At 36.6% G+C, this 16,941-nt stretch overlaps 1 protein-coding gene across 1 annotated transcript in view; it reads left to right on the top strand.

Annotated features, from left to right (window-relative positions):
- Window positions 1-12,050, top strand: part of LOC140169640 (transmembrane protein 145-like) — a 30,160-nt gene extending 18,110 nt beyond the window's left edge. Inside the window, exons 9-14 of the mRNA XM_072192919.1 lie at window positions 1,348-1,441; window positions 2,441-2,613; window positions 3,593-3,713; window positions 5,121-5,447; window positions 5,887-6,066; window positions 10,333-12,050. Coding sequence (XP_072049020.1) covers window positions 1,348-1,441; window positions 2,441-2,613; window positions 3,593-3,713; window positions 5,121-5,447; window positions 5,887-6,066; window positions 10,333-10,401 — 964 coding nt within the window. The 3' untranslated portion in view covers window positions 10,402-12,050. The remainder of the gene's footprint in view (window positions 1-1,347; window positions 1,442-2,440; window positions 2,614-3,592; window positions 3,714-5,120; window positions 5,448-5,886; window positions 6,067-10,332) is intronic.
- The last annotated feature ends 4,891 nt before the right edge of the window (window positions 12,051-16,941 follow it).

The raw sequence follows: 16,941 nt of genomic DNA on the forward strand, positions 1-16,941 counted from the left end.
AGCTGGCTCGCAACACGCAATATTCAAAATTCCCGCGCTAAAATTTTCTAGAGCAATGATGTAATGGTTATTTGTGCTCATTTGTCGTCAGGCTTCATTGAATTATTGGGACGTCATTGCTCTAGACAATTTCGGCTGTTTTTATTCGTTTTTATGGTTAATATGAGTTTGTTTTAATAAAACCATGTGATTCGTGTTTGATAATTATTTTTCTAACATATAAGACATAATGTTGTGATTACTGTACACTTCCTTTAATGAGAGCATATTTTAAGCTTACATCACATATTAAATGCATTGAAACACAGTTGTTTCTGATTGGCTGATGAGGCGATCTCCTGATGCCGAGTGTAGATTTATGAATTAACTTTGCACCGTACGTGATGTTAGCTGCAAAATATTATAGATTTGATTTAATTATGTTGTAAGTCATGAAGTACCAAGGCCTAGTTGCATACATCTTGCCCATTTTATGTGATAATGATGCAGAGTGAGTACATCCGCAAATTTATGCTTAAGGCGATTTAATTAATACCCTGATTTTCATCAGTACCCATCTTCTTTTTTTGTTGCAAATTTATAAAGTATATAAATATGTTCATCATCTCATGTCCTGAACTTATAAAATATCTCTACATAAAAAGTGGTTTTAAACCATTTTAGAAAATCATTTTAGCCCTATATATTTTTTTTGTTTACTGTATCCTGGTAACTGAGATGTGTGTTTCATAACAAACCATAATTTATTCTATTGAACATGTCCAAGTAGAATACATGAATAGAATACATTAAATCCTTTGTTATACTATCTATAGAAATATACTCACTGATTATAACACTGAATAAATTAAATAGGCCTAAATAATCTCTTCCACATAGACAATTTAATACTACACCGATGCCACCAATAAAACGAGAAGATTTGCCCCTTCATTTTGCATGCCACTTTGTCCCAATTTTTTTTGTAATTTCTTCACAAAATGCAAAAAAATGCAAAAAAAAATCAATAATGGGTGTAGTACCCCCTTAACCCCATGAGAACTACCTGCTGATTGGCCAAAAAGAAGTTTTCATTATCAGTTGGACCAATCAGCAACATTGTTATAATAATTTCACCACACAGAATTATTGGGGTGAATTATTTGCAAAGCTCCATTCTGATTGGTGATTAAATTGAAAATATCATGTAATTGACCAATAAGAGTTGATGTTAGATCGGCAGGTAGTGCTCAGGGGTTAAGTTTTAGTTAGCTGGTTTGTGCCACATGACAGCCTTTTTGCATTAGTTTTATACCGAACAGTGTTAAATCAATTTATGTTTTGTATTTTCTTTTGTTTATCTTCTAGGGGTCGCATCAGTCATTCAGGAAGTGTCAAAATAGCAGTTCTCATGTGCTTATATACAATGCTTAATGTTGCATTATTCGTTTATCAACAAATAGTGAGTATACTTCATGCGATTCATCAAGTTTGGTATTAAAAAAATCAAAGAGCACAAATATTATTGGCTATGTAAAAACTAGAAATTCTATTCCAACTGACCAGCAGGGAACCAAAGGATGGATCCAAAAGGATCAGGGATGTTTGATTTAAATCACATTGATTTAAATCACTTGATTTTTTTTTTAATCACTGATTTAAATCAACTTTTTTTACCATTTTTGATAAATATAAGTTAATTTCTTTCTTAAATTGACTTCTTCAACTTTCGGATACAATTAAAATACCTCTATGATGTCACTTTATCTATTGCTAAAATTCATTTTCAAGGTGCAAAATTCAACAAGTTTTTCCCCATGATTTTACCAAATGTTTTCTTTGAAATTTTCACATATAAAAACATCTTCTGATTCTTTTGTAAATACCTGGTAGGATTGTGCATATGTCTAATGGTACTCTTTGGACTTTATCATGGGGTAGAGCAAAAAAATTTAAAAAAAATCGATTTAAAAAAAATAAAATTGATTTAATTACAAAAAAAATCAACAACCCTGAAAAGGATACAAATAAAGAGTAAATTTAAAAACAGCAAAAATGTGACACAACATCCAGTGGGGAAAAAAACAAATAAATACACAAAGTTAATTAGCACATTTAACTTTGTGTAATATATTTATTTGTTTTTACCCCCATCGGATGTTGGGTCACCTTTTATATATCATTGGGTTATTCCATTTAAAATCCACACTATCCCTGTGGAAGATTTTGGAAATATCTGCCACAGAGGGAGTATGAATTTCAAATGAAATGAGCCCATTGTACAAGTGCCCCAAAAAATTTATTTAGATAGAGCATTGCAAAAAGTGAAAGCTCTAAAAATGCTAAAGTTCCAACTTCAAACAAGGCCAGGCTATTTATTTTAGATACATTTTCTTTTCGAAAAAAACCCCCCACAAATTCTGTGATTCTAATGACAGTGTTAACTGCTTTTCGTTTTCAGGTTTTTGACGAGGGTGAAGTGCTATATCTATTTGAAAGTCCTGCTGGATTTGGTCTCATAGCTGTACGAGGCCTCTGCTGGTTGTGGTTCATATATGCAATTTTCTTCACACTAAAACATTATCCTGAAAAAGGCTTATTTTACTATCCGTTCTTTTTCTTCTATACAATATGGTAAGTGGTTATTTCGGGGCGTAACATTTTGGAAGGTGGAGGGGGCATTTATTAGAAGTGAATTTTTCAGGAATGTTCAACTAAAAATTTTTGTTTGTGGTTGATGGCATGATTGGTTGCTGACCTGCACAGGATGTCAGATGCAAACTAGTCTTTATAATTATGTATTGGTATGGATTATAGTCATTGCATAATCAAGAGCAGTATGTCTTGTGTAAGAGATTGATGTTTACCATGTCAATTTGTCAAAATCTATGTGGCAAAAAATTGCAAACATTTTGTACTTTTCTTTCCATTGCTGTCATAAAGTACCAAATAGCTGAGGTGTTGGTCCAATATGTTTATAAGAAAATATTTCTGTTGATGACCCCATGTTGACATTGGCTAAATAAGCTAGCTGTATGTTGCCTGTAGCTGTACATATTATATTAGTGACATTTCTTGTCCCCCATTTTTATATGCATGACGTATTTGAAACCAACTAAAGGCAGCGGAAAAACCTGATGTCTCATGTTCACTGGTTTAGGTATATGATAAGTGATTTATTCCACATAAGGAAAGCAACATGGGATGACATGCCACATTTAGATTAGTTTTTCCGCTGAATTCAGACACATGTATTAAGGTCTGTATGCACAAAACAAGTTAGACCAGGTCTGACACCTAGTCGTAGACATGGTCTAACCATGCAGGTTAGAATTAGGGAGGGGTTCTTTTACTCTTTTCTTTTCCTACTTTTAACAAAGTCAAAAAGTTAAACTACAGCCATCTTATATTAAGCTACATGGTTTTGCCCTTAACTGGATCTACACAAAAAGTTTCTTCTCCATAGGACTAATCTCTATTCTTAGACCTGGTCTAATGTTAGATCTGGTCTAACTTTTGTTGTGCGCCAAACCTTACGAGTTTAAAATCAAGATACATTGTGGACAATAATTGGAGAATTGAAAGTCAACTTTTTACCTATTTGTTTTTTCAGGTTTCTTGCTACACCTGTTATGATTTTAATTGCAACTTTTGTTATGCCGAAGTGGTGGCGAGAAAAAATTATGAATTTCATAGAACTACTTATAGCATTTACTGCGCAGGTTGTATTTTTGGTAAGTTTCTTTCATTATATTTTTTCTTATTGTCAATTCATTTTAAGTTGCAGGTAACCAGTATTTCAAAAAAGGGTGTAGCTTTGAATTGATGTGATGGCATTCAATTTTATTCAATATCTATGCTGACCAACAGATTGTGCTGACCAACAGCCCGAGATTGCCGAGAAGGCATTGAGGCAAACAACATGCATGTGAAATGTTCCAAAGGTTAATGATCGAGAATGAAAAGAACAGATTAACTTTATCATGTTTGTCTCCCTATGCGTGAGTGCGTATATTTATGGCCTTTACAATATTTTCTTATGTTCTTGGTTAGGTATGGGGTATTATTAAACTAACAAAATAGTTACATTAAATGAAATCCTAGCACAAATAAATCATCTTCATTCAATTGTGCTCTCTTTAAAGCAAGTAGAAATAGCTTGTCAACTTTCAACATGGGAACGCGTTATAAAGTATCTATAATTAGTGAAGAGATGTAGCTCAGTGGCCGGCCAACAAATTGTCTATAGTAGGCCCTATACGAGAAACAAGATTTTCTCTCTGAATTGGCTGTATTTTTACGTGTAAGAAAATCAATCGCATTATCGTGTTCACTCTAGCATAAGTTTAGGCCCTATTTGACTCATTGGAACGTTCAAAAGGACCCCCCACGACTGTCAAGGTAAAATGAATCAAGTATAGTTCTTATTTATTTTAGGATTTGTTTAAAAGGGCATTTTGTGATCCATAGCTTCATCCCCACTTTTCTCAAAAAAAGTTCAAATTTTTATTCCACTGGAAACCTCTTTATTGATTTAACAGCTGCATAGTTTTGATATGACGGGTCACATTATGTCTAGAAGTTCATGTGTTCATAAGACTATAGTTTTCAGCAGAGAACTTCAGCGGTCTGTAAATTCAGCACAGTTTATATGGTGTATACGGAAGTGGGATTCTGATTGGCTAATTGAATCACGTCATCATCACATCGGCACCTCATTCGCTGGTCAAGCTGCGTAGCAACATGTGACCTTGTTCTTTTTACGCGATTATCAGACAGGGCAGATGGTCACCGCTGAAGTAATTTGCTGAATGGTATAGAATTAGTTAAAATAATATTATTTTTCAGCAGTATGTGTTCTCTATATTTAATACTATTTATTTAAGAATATAACTATTTCAACATGCATGAAATCACCTAGCTTATAATGAAATTGGGTTATGCCAGTTGAAATCCACACACCTCTATGGAAGACATGATCTTAATCTCCCACACAGGGAATATGAATTTCAAATCGGGTTACCTAAATGGGTGACTCGTCTGTTTGAAATCTATACAACCTGTGTGGAAGATTAAACCATGTCGACTATAGGGGGTCTAAACTGGAATAACATATTGTTTTCAATTTTCAACTCCTCCAGGTACTCACCAGACCGTCCCGTGCCAATACAAACTTTCCTTACCATGTACGGACATCTCAAATAGGCGTCATGAATGAGCCTAACGGCAATATTAGCCACCAAGTAGACAACTTCTCACACCACGCATACGGTGCTCACATATTAGAGGGCGGCAGTCTGGGCCACTCGCCAAATTTTACTGAATTATTCACTGTCAGTGGATCAAATGCAAATAGTTCGAATGCAAAACCGCAATATCTAGCTAGTAATGGTGATGGTGATAGGCGACCAAGTGCACTGAACGGGGGAATGTTTACGGCTTCATCATTTATAAGAGGGGGTGTACAGGTGAGTTGATGGCATATTTTGTATTCCGTATCACATCATGTTGTATCTCAAAAGGCTGCCTTGTGTGATTTATTTTATTATTATCATTTAATTGTGATAAAATACACTGCAAAATTAACTTGATAGGTTAATTTTGAGGAAATATCACATTATTACAATCCTGTGTCCATTCATAGAAAAGGAGCATGAGAATATAAAACCACTATATGAAATACAACAAGGATAATAAGAAATCACACAAGGCAGCCTTTTGAGATACAACTGTATGTAACATAGACAACAATTTATACGTTCATAAGTGCATATTTATATATAAATTTAAGTGCAATGTAAATATGATAAATGGTAACTTGCGTATCAAATTCAGGATTCTGAAAATGTTTAACAGGGACTAAGATTACTAATGTAACATCTTACATACCTTACACATTTCCGCCAGACTTGGCCCACCATGCCAACATTACCCCACGGTCACCTACCGCCTATTTCACATCCCCCACCTTATGGTGGCGGTTCAGCCAGGGATGTTGGTGCCTTTTTATTCGCGAACGATGGGGACCAGCCTGGTAGGCAATCTCCTCGTGAAGTGAGTGGATTGTTTGCACCTGAGAGTGATGGGGTATGTAATGTATAAGATTTCCCTTAAAAAAGGAAGCTAGAGACTATATATGCATGCATGGTAGTTGAGAATGTTTTTGTTTCGCATTTTGCTTCTAGGCATTGACACCAATGAATGTAAACCTCACATTTGTGCTTTATTGATGTACTGCGATTAGTCTTGTACATGTACCTTAACATTTTCAAGCACTCATCAGTTAAGTCGGTAATTGTAAAAGTTACTGGCCTGCTACTTTCCCTCACATTTCAATTACTGTATTTGTTCCATTAACGGCCCAGGGTGCTTAACAAAGTCATTTTGGTGGGGCGCTTATTTCTTACATTGTTTACATAATTGCGTACATAAGAAATGGACCAAAATATTCATCCATCATCTGCAGTGTTCCATATGTTTCAGCCCATGATCCAGATTTGCATCGACAGTTCATATTATATACCTCATATATAGATTCCTCTCATCTGATTGGTTAAAAGTGGAGTCATTAAAATAGCTGTGCCCCCTTTTTCTATCAATATGACATCATAAGCAGCTGTGCCCCGGGCATAGACTCGACTGTGCCCGCTAAATAATTGGATATTCGCAACCCCAAATACACAGATCGCTCGTATACATTACGCACCCACTATACGGCCGGCGTTGATTACAGTGTTGTAAAAGAGACTATAACGACCTCTCCTTGGAGACGACGACCTTTCACTGCGGCGTAGTAGTGAGTGCATGCAGTGATTTGTTTACAATCTGTTACATGTCAAGGATTTATACCTACCAAATGTCACTTTTTAGACAAATTACTACGACCTGAAGACTTGGCATTGTGTGACGTTAGCACAGAAACGGTAGGGTTTTAGATATGTTATCGGTAGATATCGGTCCAAATTCTGCACCCTTGCTCATGGCGTCTTGCATGCACTGTGCATTTAGGGCCTATGCAGTTAAAAGCTTGTAGGCCTTGTCAGCTCAGGAAATCTTTTAACCAATCAAATGAGAAGAATCTATATTATTCGGTATATAAAACAAATATTGACTGCTTAATATTCGGGGCACAGTTAAAAAATTATAGGTCCTCGGTGATGTCAAAACCATGACTACTATGCCCTCAGCTTCGCTTCGGGCATAGTCATGGTTTTGACATCACCTTGGGCCTATAATTTTAACTGTGCCCCTCATAGCAGTCAATATTTGTATAATATAACAGTTTGCTTATTGTTAAGTCACTGGTTGGTGCTTATAGGGGCATGGGCGGGTAATGGAACAAATATGGTACTCATTGCGAGTACTTTTGAAATTTACATACCGGCCAACAAAATCCCCCACTACTTAAATGTAAATAAATAAATGTAGATATTTATATAGCGCTTTATGCCGTAAACAGCCTCAAAGCGCTTTACATTTATTCCGCCGTCATTAGAATAATCGAACCACGTTTGCAGCCTACAAATGGCGAGGGTTCATCAGTACAACGACTGTGACTACCCCTAACAGCTTCCCATTGCACCTGGGTGGGGTGAGGCAAGCTAGGCAAAGCGCCTTGCCCAAGGACACAACACGGTGGCGGGATCGGGACTCGAACTCACGCACGCCGAGCAAGCTCTCAGATTATGAGTCCAAGGCCGATCCACTGAGCCACCGTGCCCTACTTACAGGTGAGGAGAAGGTTCAGCCATTACTGAAGTACTGTAAACAGGAAATTTTGCAAGGGGAGGTATTTTCAAGCTTATCATGGTTAACCAAGCAACCTCCAATTTAAAACCCTCAAAAATATTTATAATGCATAGGCATCAATTATGCACATATGTAGCTGTTTCCACCGTGAATAAATGAAACCGACAAACCGTTCAGACCAGGTAAAAATTCCAAAAAAAATCAACCCCTTCAAAATTAAAATAACCTGTTGTTCAGTACAATATTGTTGCCACCATTAAAATTTTGTTGCTTGTCACTAATTTGCATTTACAAAATGTACGGTATTTATTTTTCAATTCTTATTATTGTTATAGTTTTTTTAATGTTCATATATTATACACTGCCACAGAATAATCAAATTACAGCAAATACACTGATCAACATCACATTTCATAATGATTGATGTAAGTAGTTTGCATTCTGCTGTCATTATAGCCCAGAGAAACTGAAGTGAGCTGCTAAAAAACGTTGGGTCAAAGTTCATACATGATTATGCTTCCTAATGCTGATTCCATACTTTCCTGCTGCTTGCCGCTCTGAGGAAGATTTTGCTTCACTGCGCAGTCATACCAGAAACGCCAGCGGTGACCAAGTATTTGATCACTCCACCAGTTTGCTCAACGCGGCAGATCACTAGGAGTTGAATTCAAGTCAACTCAGGAGCGGCACCGCTCTTACACGAGAACAGGAAACTTTTTGACAGAGTGCTGAACAGCAACATTATTGGCTTTAATAGTCATGCCATTGCCGCTCAGCGGAATAGTGAGAGGGAGGCATAGCCCCGCCCCCCCCCCTTTGCACACGTCACTGAGTTTGCACTAGTTATTTCCAATTAAGTTTGTTTCCAAGGTGCACCAGATGCTAGTATTTTTTGCCTGTTAATATGCTTTTGTGAAGTTGCCTTATTTGCCTAAAATTGTTTGTCATGATATAGTTTCATAATGATATGTGTACAGACTGTATTGTATCAAAATGATTGTTCTCCATTCATTGGGCTATTCCATTTAAAATCTACACTCCCCCTGTGGAAGATTTTGGAAATATCTTTCACAGAAGGAATATGAATTTCAAATGGAATGAGCACATTAGACAGCTCCATTTGAATTTCATACACCCTCTAAGAAAGATTCAACCAAAATCTTCCACTGAGGGAGGGTGAATTTCAAATGGAGCTGCTAAATGTGTTCATTCCATTTGAAATTCATACTCCCACTGTGGAAGATATTTCCAATACCTTCCACAGGGGTACAGCTGCAATGTGGATTTTAAATGGAATAGCCCAATATTTCTTAAAAGCCTGCCTCTTCCACTTGAAATGACCAGACTTCATACTTTGTGCATTTGGATCCAATGATGGTTGTACTAAATTATAATTTTATTCTACAGGACTTACTATTTTTGATGGCTACGGTATCACGTCATATCCATGACGCATCATCAGGCTGACTGATCTTGAATTGGCTCTGTATTATTGACCTGCGACCTCACATTGGTAGATGTGACGTCACACAGGAGTCGTCACAGGTCACGAATACAGAGCCAATTCAAGACCAGTCGACCTGATGACGCGTCATGGATATTATGTGATACCGTAGCCATCATAAATAGTAAGTCCAGTTGAATAGACCTATAATTTAGTACAACTATTTGATCTACCTGGATGATTGATAATATTAATAAATAGATCCAATGGTGGGTTTGGAAGAGGCATGTATTTCAAAAACATCAAAATTGAATGGAGAGTGGGTGGAGCGATCATTTTGATACAGCCTGTATTTCAGTAAATCAGTTAATTATTAACATTGTATTCCAAGAACTGTATAATTAATAAGAATGAACTTACTATTTCTCTCCTTTCTTTTTCTTTTGCATTACCTTCATATCTCAAATGTGCTGATAGTGTTACTTATTAATAGTACCATCAAGATTTACCCTTATCCTTACCCTAACTCTAATTCTCATTCTTATCCTTACTCTAACCCTAACCCTTAGAGATTAGACCCAAAGACAACCAACTCTGGCATAGCATGACACTGATAGTGTTAGTCATTAGTAGTAACAAGATTGACCCTTATCCTTACCCTTACCCTAACTCTAGTCCATAGAGATTAGACCCAAAGAGAACCCACTCTGCCATGTTTGCATGTCGCTCATGGAACATAAAATAATGTACCTGTACCTCTGGGTTATCTTGCCATTCTCCTGATAAATTTCGCTCTAAAAAGAGTGCATGTTTGTGTTCGTCATCTAATGCGTTGCGTCATGCACACCAAGTTCTACAATCACAAAACTAGCTGTTGCAATGCTCAAGCTTTAAGAATTTAATTATCATTGAATGTCAGGCTTTTGCCGATAAGTGCCAGAGGAACACTATTTTGTTCTACATGCGTACGACAAACCAAGATCAGTTCGGTGGCGCTGTGAATTCACTGACTCCTCTGAATTATAATATTGCATGACACAATAGGTAATTCTGACTTGGTTTTCTTTGGGTTGCATGACCTAATCTTTAAATAGTTACTATTATATGGAAAGCTACAGTATATATGAAGGATATGCATTTTTTTCTTCATTATTCTACAGAATGGCAGCAATGCAAGTAGCAGTAATTCCCTCATCAGACATGAAACAACGGCTGAAACTACTACGTAGTGTACACTTCTCCATCTGAGTCAACATTTCTGTGAATGTATTTATCACTTATGACTGGTTACTGCCTAGTTGGTTATTGGTTAGTCCAAAGGTTTCTGTGTTCCTGACTTAATTGCTTGTATATGAAATTACTGTATTCAAATAATTGAACCTTAGGAAAAACAAATCTTTGGAATTTAAGATGAGTGGGCCCCCGGACCGAATCGTTTCCCCAGACCGGGCTGGTCAGGTCATTTTACATCTTATGAGCGGTCCCAAAATAAGGACAAAAAATAAGGTTACTGTGGTTGAAATCCATACACCCCCTATGGAAGATGTGACATGAAATCTCCTTCAAATGGAGTCACTCATTCAGGTGTATTTGAAATTCACACTCCATGTGTTGGAGATTAACGTCATGTCTTCCATATTGTAGGGGTGTATGGATTTCAACTGAGCCCATTTTAGGAGACAATTTCAGTCCCTGGGGTGGGGGGGGCGGTCACTCACTACTTGCTGCGCACCCGCGTCCAAGAAAAACGTCTAAATGGGTATGTTTTTCACCACAGAACGTCGTCAACATCTTTTTGAAAAAGGGGTACTTTTCAGAAGACATCGCCATTTAGGGGTCCTTTATCAGGCAAATCCTTAGACGTTTAGGGTTAGTAATATTATTGTTTGAGTGAGTTTGCGCTAATTTGATAAAAATTGCCACTTTTTAATTGATTCTTGTTTGTGCATGTTTTCTATAGGTCTGCATCATCAAAAAGATATCTTGGGTATCAAATTAGCAGCTATTTAGCTCATTTTCCTGTTTACGCCACGTAGGAGGGTATAAATTAGATATATCTCAGTTGACGCCATTTAGGGTATAATTTTGCATGTGCTACGCCATTTAGGGTAGGATTTTGCATGTGTTTCGCCATTAAGGGGTGCAATTTGGTTATGTAAAAATTCATTATTAAGGGTGCATTTCAGAGGTGATTAGACGCAGGGGGGTAGCACTTTTGTGTGAGAGTGACCGCCCCAGAATTTCAGTAAGCATTTTATGAATTCAAGATGGGTGTATATGTTGTGCAGACCCCTACCTTCTGTATACCATGTAAGAGGATGGGGGTAAGGTGCTGCATGATCAGGTAGTCAACTCACAGGTGTAGAAAGTAAATTAATAAATTATAATGTTTATATGAATCAAAATGTGATGTGATATTATCAAGCTAGGTGGATCATGTATTTTAATTTATGATATGGTTGAAAGATGAAAAGAAAATTAACTTGGCAACAAACCTCATTTAACCTGATAACATCACAAATTGTAAATGTATCTATTTTTATAACAATATCCTAATCCTAATGGGCTATTCCAGTTGAAATCCATACACTAGGGCTGTCAACTCTCACGCATTGGCCGCGAGTCTAACGCATTGGGTCACTGTCTTACGGTCTCATGCCAAGGTAGTATAATCTCACTCATAGGTAGTAAATCTCACGCAAAATGCTGGAAAATGAGTAAAATCTCACGCACCGTTAAAAAAAATGTTGTTCTAACCCCCCCCCCCACTTTCAGATTCTGGAGCGCCATGGCTCAAATAATAATGGGTCAAAATGAACATTGTAGTCGATAAATCCCAGTACGGCTGTGTCTCACGCCAAGCAATTCCAAAAAGTTGACAGCCTGCATACACCCCCCTATTATGGAAGACATGACGTTTTCCTCACAGGGAGTGTGAATTTGAGTTGCCTGAATACATGTAGGTATCTATTTGAATTCTATACCCCTGTGTGGGAGATTAAGGTCATGTCTGCTATAGGGAGTGTATGGATTTCAACTGGAATAGTCCAATGTCTTCGGTGATGGCAGTTTTAAGCAGGGTCTTAGCTAGCCACCCGGGGGAGTTTGCTCCTGGGATGGGCAAAATTAATCCCTTTGACAGATGCTACATTATAATTGTAGGTGTATAGAAAGTCTGTTGACCTTTTTAGTAATCCAGGTTTGCAAAACAAGGCTATAGCAGCACATATTTGAAGTCTTTGAACCCCCCAATGGGCTCTAGAAGTCTGGTAAATGTTTTAAAGGTCAAATTGGGACAGGCACATTTATTCAAATGACAGGCAAACCTGAATTTCTAGCTAAGACCCTAGTCTTAAGTACTGCTGTTAAAGTCATTACTGGTCAAAATAATAGTCAAACAATGTTGTATAATGCCTTTCAATAGATTGCAAAGTGCCTTGAGAACAATGCCTTATTTTTGCTTGAAAATTCATTCTGCTTTTCAGGGATGTCAATCTTCAGGAAATTGTCAGATTTCAGGAAATTTTCTTGGATCTTCCCTGTCCAAAGTATAGGGAAATACCATAGAATTAGAGAAGGAGAACCGGGACTTGACCGCCATCTTGATGCAGGCATGGAGCAAAAATTGGGGGTATTCGGTTTCCCTCAGAATGCGCTTGAGGCATTCGTTGTCATGGAAGCGCGACATAGATGATTTAGATGAGACGCAAAATTGTTTTCGTTCGTCTCCACGCTCCGTCGGCAAGGACCGGAATACCCCCAATTTGCTCCCCATAGCTGACGGTGCTCCTTCTCTAATTTTGTGGGAAATACACATTTTCAGGAAATGTTCAAGCAGTTTCAGGATATTATGTCAGTACTTGTTTTCATACCTGTGCCTTTTGATGGTTATTATAGATGGCATCAACTGAAATACTATGCTGGTATCATACTGTAGCAAACAACATTCTTCATTTGTTCATGTCAAGTTTATTGCTTTTAATATTAATTGAGCTCAAAATTATGATCTCTAAACAAGCAGGGACTTACTCTCTCTCTCTTGAGGTGTTTATTTCATTGACCAATAGAGTAAAACAGGGGCATTGCCAGGACTTTTTCGAGGGGGGGGGGCCCAAGGCAAAGCAAAATGTGACAAATATGTGACACGATCAAGGGAAATGAGTCAGATGTCGCTAATATTGATTTTGAGATATTGGCAAAGAAAGTGTTAAAATTCTTTTGTTTTATATTGTTTTCAGCGATTGATTAATTGATGTAACTTTGCAAAGAAAAGTTGTATCAACATGAGGTTTTCAGTTTCAGAAAGCTCTAAATGTCCTCTTTAGAAACATATGTGACTCATTCCCCTTGATCATGTCACATATTGTCAAAAATGGGATAAAAAGCACAGCAAAGGTCTAAAATCTTAAATATTAGGGTAGCCATCATCCCACAGATGGGAGACTTCTCACAGGGGTGGCAGCTGCACCCCCTTGGCTATGCCACTGTGTACTACCACAGTGGCACTATTTGAAAATAGACTTGAGCAACTTGTAACATATAATAGTTCAAATAGTTTTAATGGATGGTATAGAAATGTTTTTGTGTGCAATACTTATAATAATAATTTGTTTTTGATAATATGTGCTAGCACTATGGAAGAAAAATATTTTTGAATTAACAAAATGTGTGTGTAATAAGCAATAATGTTTTGGATGCAAAGTTTAGCAATATTATAAAATGGGTTATTCGAGTTGAAATCCACCCCCCTATGGAAGACATGACCTAAATATCCCACACAGGGGATGTAGATTTCAAATGGAGTCACTGTCAGGTAACCCCATTTGAAATTCACACTCCCTGTATGGCAGATTAAGGTCATGTCTTCCACAGGGAGTATGGATTTCAACTAGAATAGTCCATTGGAACTGTTAAAGGCATTATCAGTGATCCCTGCAAAGGAGTAAATATGTTTTTAAATTTTTTTTTCCGAAATGAGTTAAAAAGTGAAGGGTAAGTCATTATTACCGGGTGGTGTTTCATATTATCACCCTACTATGATAATTGCAAAAGTCTTTTTTTTAATTTTGAGAACAAAGTACCGTTCTAAATATGATTGAAGCATTCATTGGTTACGTAATCACCCTAATTATTTCTGATTCCCTTTCCTTTGTCTCACTATAATATGGACCTATTCTTGTGCAAAGATGTGGTGAATAAATATGTTTAAATTCATGCTTGAACCATATTTTGTGCATTGTTCTCAAATCTGCAAAAACTGACTTGGGCTATTGTTGTAGTAGGGTGACAATATGAAAAATATTAAATGGCAGTGTTGATAATTATGAAGCTTCATCCACTTGCATGTAGCTGCAACCATTACCAAAAATTAATACATATTTAAGCAATACCTAGCAATATAAATTATATAATAAGGCTTCAAAAGCCTTGTATCCATAGGCAATATTAAAGGCATAAAATCACCAATATAAGGCTTACCTTAGGTATACCTTAGGCATACCTTAGGCATACTTAAGCAATATTTTAAGGCTTTGTTTCTGATATTTAGGCATATATTACTTGCACTAAAAGCAATATATAATAGCTTTCACAAATAGGCAATATATTGCTTACACAAAGAAGCAATATACATGTATTGCTTTTGTGATCCAACAAATGCTTTAGATATAGTCGAGAGAATATAGTTTTTTACAAATTCCTCCAACATTAACTAAAATGTGATGCGATCAAGCAAAATCAGTTGGAAATCGGCTTTTTATTATCCTATAAAAAACTGAAAATTTGATATTTCCGATTTCCGACTGATTTTGCTTTTTGATTTTTGAAGATTTCTTTTTTATTTTCTGATTTAGCGAATCACAGATAGTGTCTCTAACGTTCGTTTTTGTGTACTGAAAAGCAATACCATATAGCAATTATTAAATGTATTCAGAATTAGTTTTGTACTTTTTTATTTTATTTTTATTTTGTTGCTGTATTATAACTAATTCAGGGATTTGTATTTATGTTTGTAATTGTAGACTGCAGTGAAAGAAGAACTCAAGTGCATTATACTATGATCAGCTTTTAATAGGCGAGAATTATTCGGTTTTTGTTACTGGGCGTGTCAATAAAGTCCCAACTTACGCCTGTGTAAGTTCACAAAAGTGCATCATTCACGTAATGTGCAAAGCGCAGTTCGCACATGTTCGTGCGCCAAACTATTCTATATCAATCCACAATATTATGAGTCCTGATCAGAGTATAGTGGCCTTATGGCATTTTATGACGTAAGGCAGAATTGGCACTTCTACTGCAGTCTGCAAGGTGGGCTATTCCATTTAAAATTCACACTACCCCCGTGGAAGATTTAGCTTAAGTCTTCCGCAGTGGGAGTACATATTTTGAATACAATAGAAAATTTGGTAACTGGCGTTTGAAATACTCAAATCAGGTGTGGACTATATAGGTAAAGCCATAATACAGGGTGAGTAAGGGTTTCAAAATGATTGACCATTTACATTTGAAAAACATACTAGTACTCCCTCTGTGGAAGATATTTCCAAAATCTTCCACATGGGTAGTGTGGATTGGTAACCTTCATTTGAAATACTCAACCAGTTGTGGAAGATATAGGTAAATCCATAATACAGGGGGAGTATGGGTTTCAAAATGATTAACCCTGACCAATTACATTTGAAAAACATACTCCCTCTGTGGAAGATATTTCTAAAATCTTCTACGTGGGTAGTGTGGATTTCAACTGGAATAGCCCAATAGGCCATTTCTGTAATTCCTGAAAGTCATTGCAAATATAAACCAACACCACATACACCACGTACAGCATATATTCTCTCAACTGCATCATGTAGGAAGGCTGCAACACAACACCGCTACGTCTATGTACATGAATTGAATCCATGGGTTCTTACAGTTCCTGAGGGCCAATGACCTATATTCGATGGGTGTAACGTCTGTGTTGGAACATGCACAGTACTGAGTGTTGCGAATGCACACTGGCATGATGGCGTATTCAGAGGTGAAGGCTTTCGGGGTATACTGAAATGGTCATTAGAAGTTTTTTCTTATCTCATCATGCAATGAAAATGCGCCAAAATTATTGTGAATATTGTCAAACCAACGAATTACTGACGATGTAGTTTTTTATATTTTGTATATATTTGGAAAACATCAATTTGTGTAAATAATTATATTCCTGTACATAAAAAAAGCTGAACAAGTTAACATGTATTTGTGCCTTTGTAAATTTAAAATTCATTGTTTCATTAACTCATTTATATCCCAGGTGCCTCCACTCAAAAGTATAGGGAGTAACCATGATCATTCTAGTCTACTTTAGTGGACTTAATTTATCATCCTTCCAATCCAATGGAAAATCACAACAGTTAGCTATCCATGAAAAAATGCCCTTTTTCTCTGGGCAGGACAGTCACTGGGGATGTTTTGCCATTTGGTCTAATACCATTTGATCTACTAATATCCATTTCGTCTACATCCATTTCGTCTATATCCACTACGTCATTTGGTCCTTTAACCATTTGGTCCAATAACCATTTGATCCGATAACCATTTAGTCTAATAACCAATAAGTCTAAAACCATTTACCCTAACAACCATTTAGTCTAATACCCATTTGGTCTATAATCAATAGGTCTAATAGCCATTTGGTCTAATACTCATTTGGTCTACAAACCATTTAGTCTTACAAGAATTTAGTTTATCAATAAATAGACGAAATGGTATTAGACTAACTGGTTATTAAAGAAATA

This window comes from Amphiura filiformis, chromosome 14, assembly GCF_039555335.1.
Source record: "Amphiura filiformis chromosome 14, Afil_fr2py, whole genome shotgun sequence".
Taxonomy (NCBI): Eukaryota; Metazoa; Echinodermata; class Ophiuroidea; order Amphilepidida; family Amphiuridae; genus Amphiura; species Amphiura filiformis.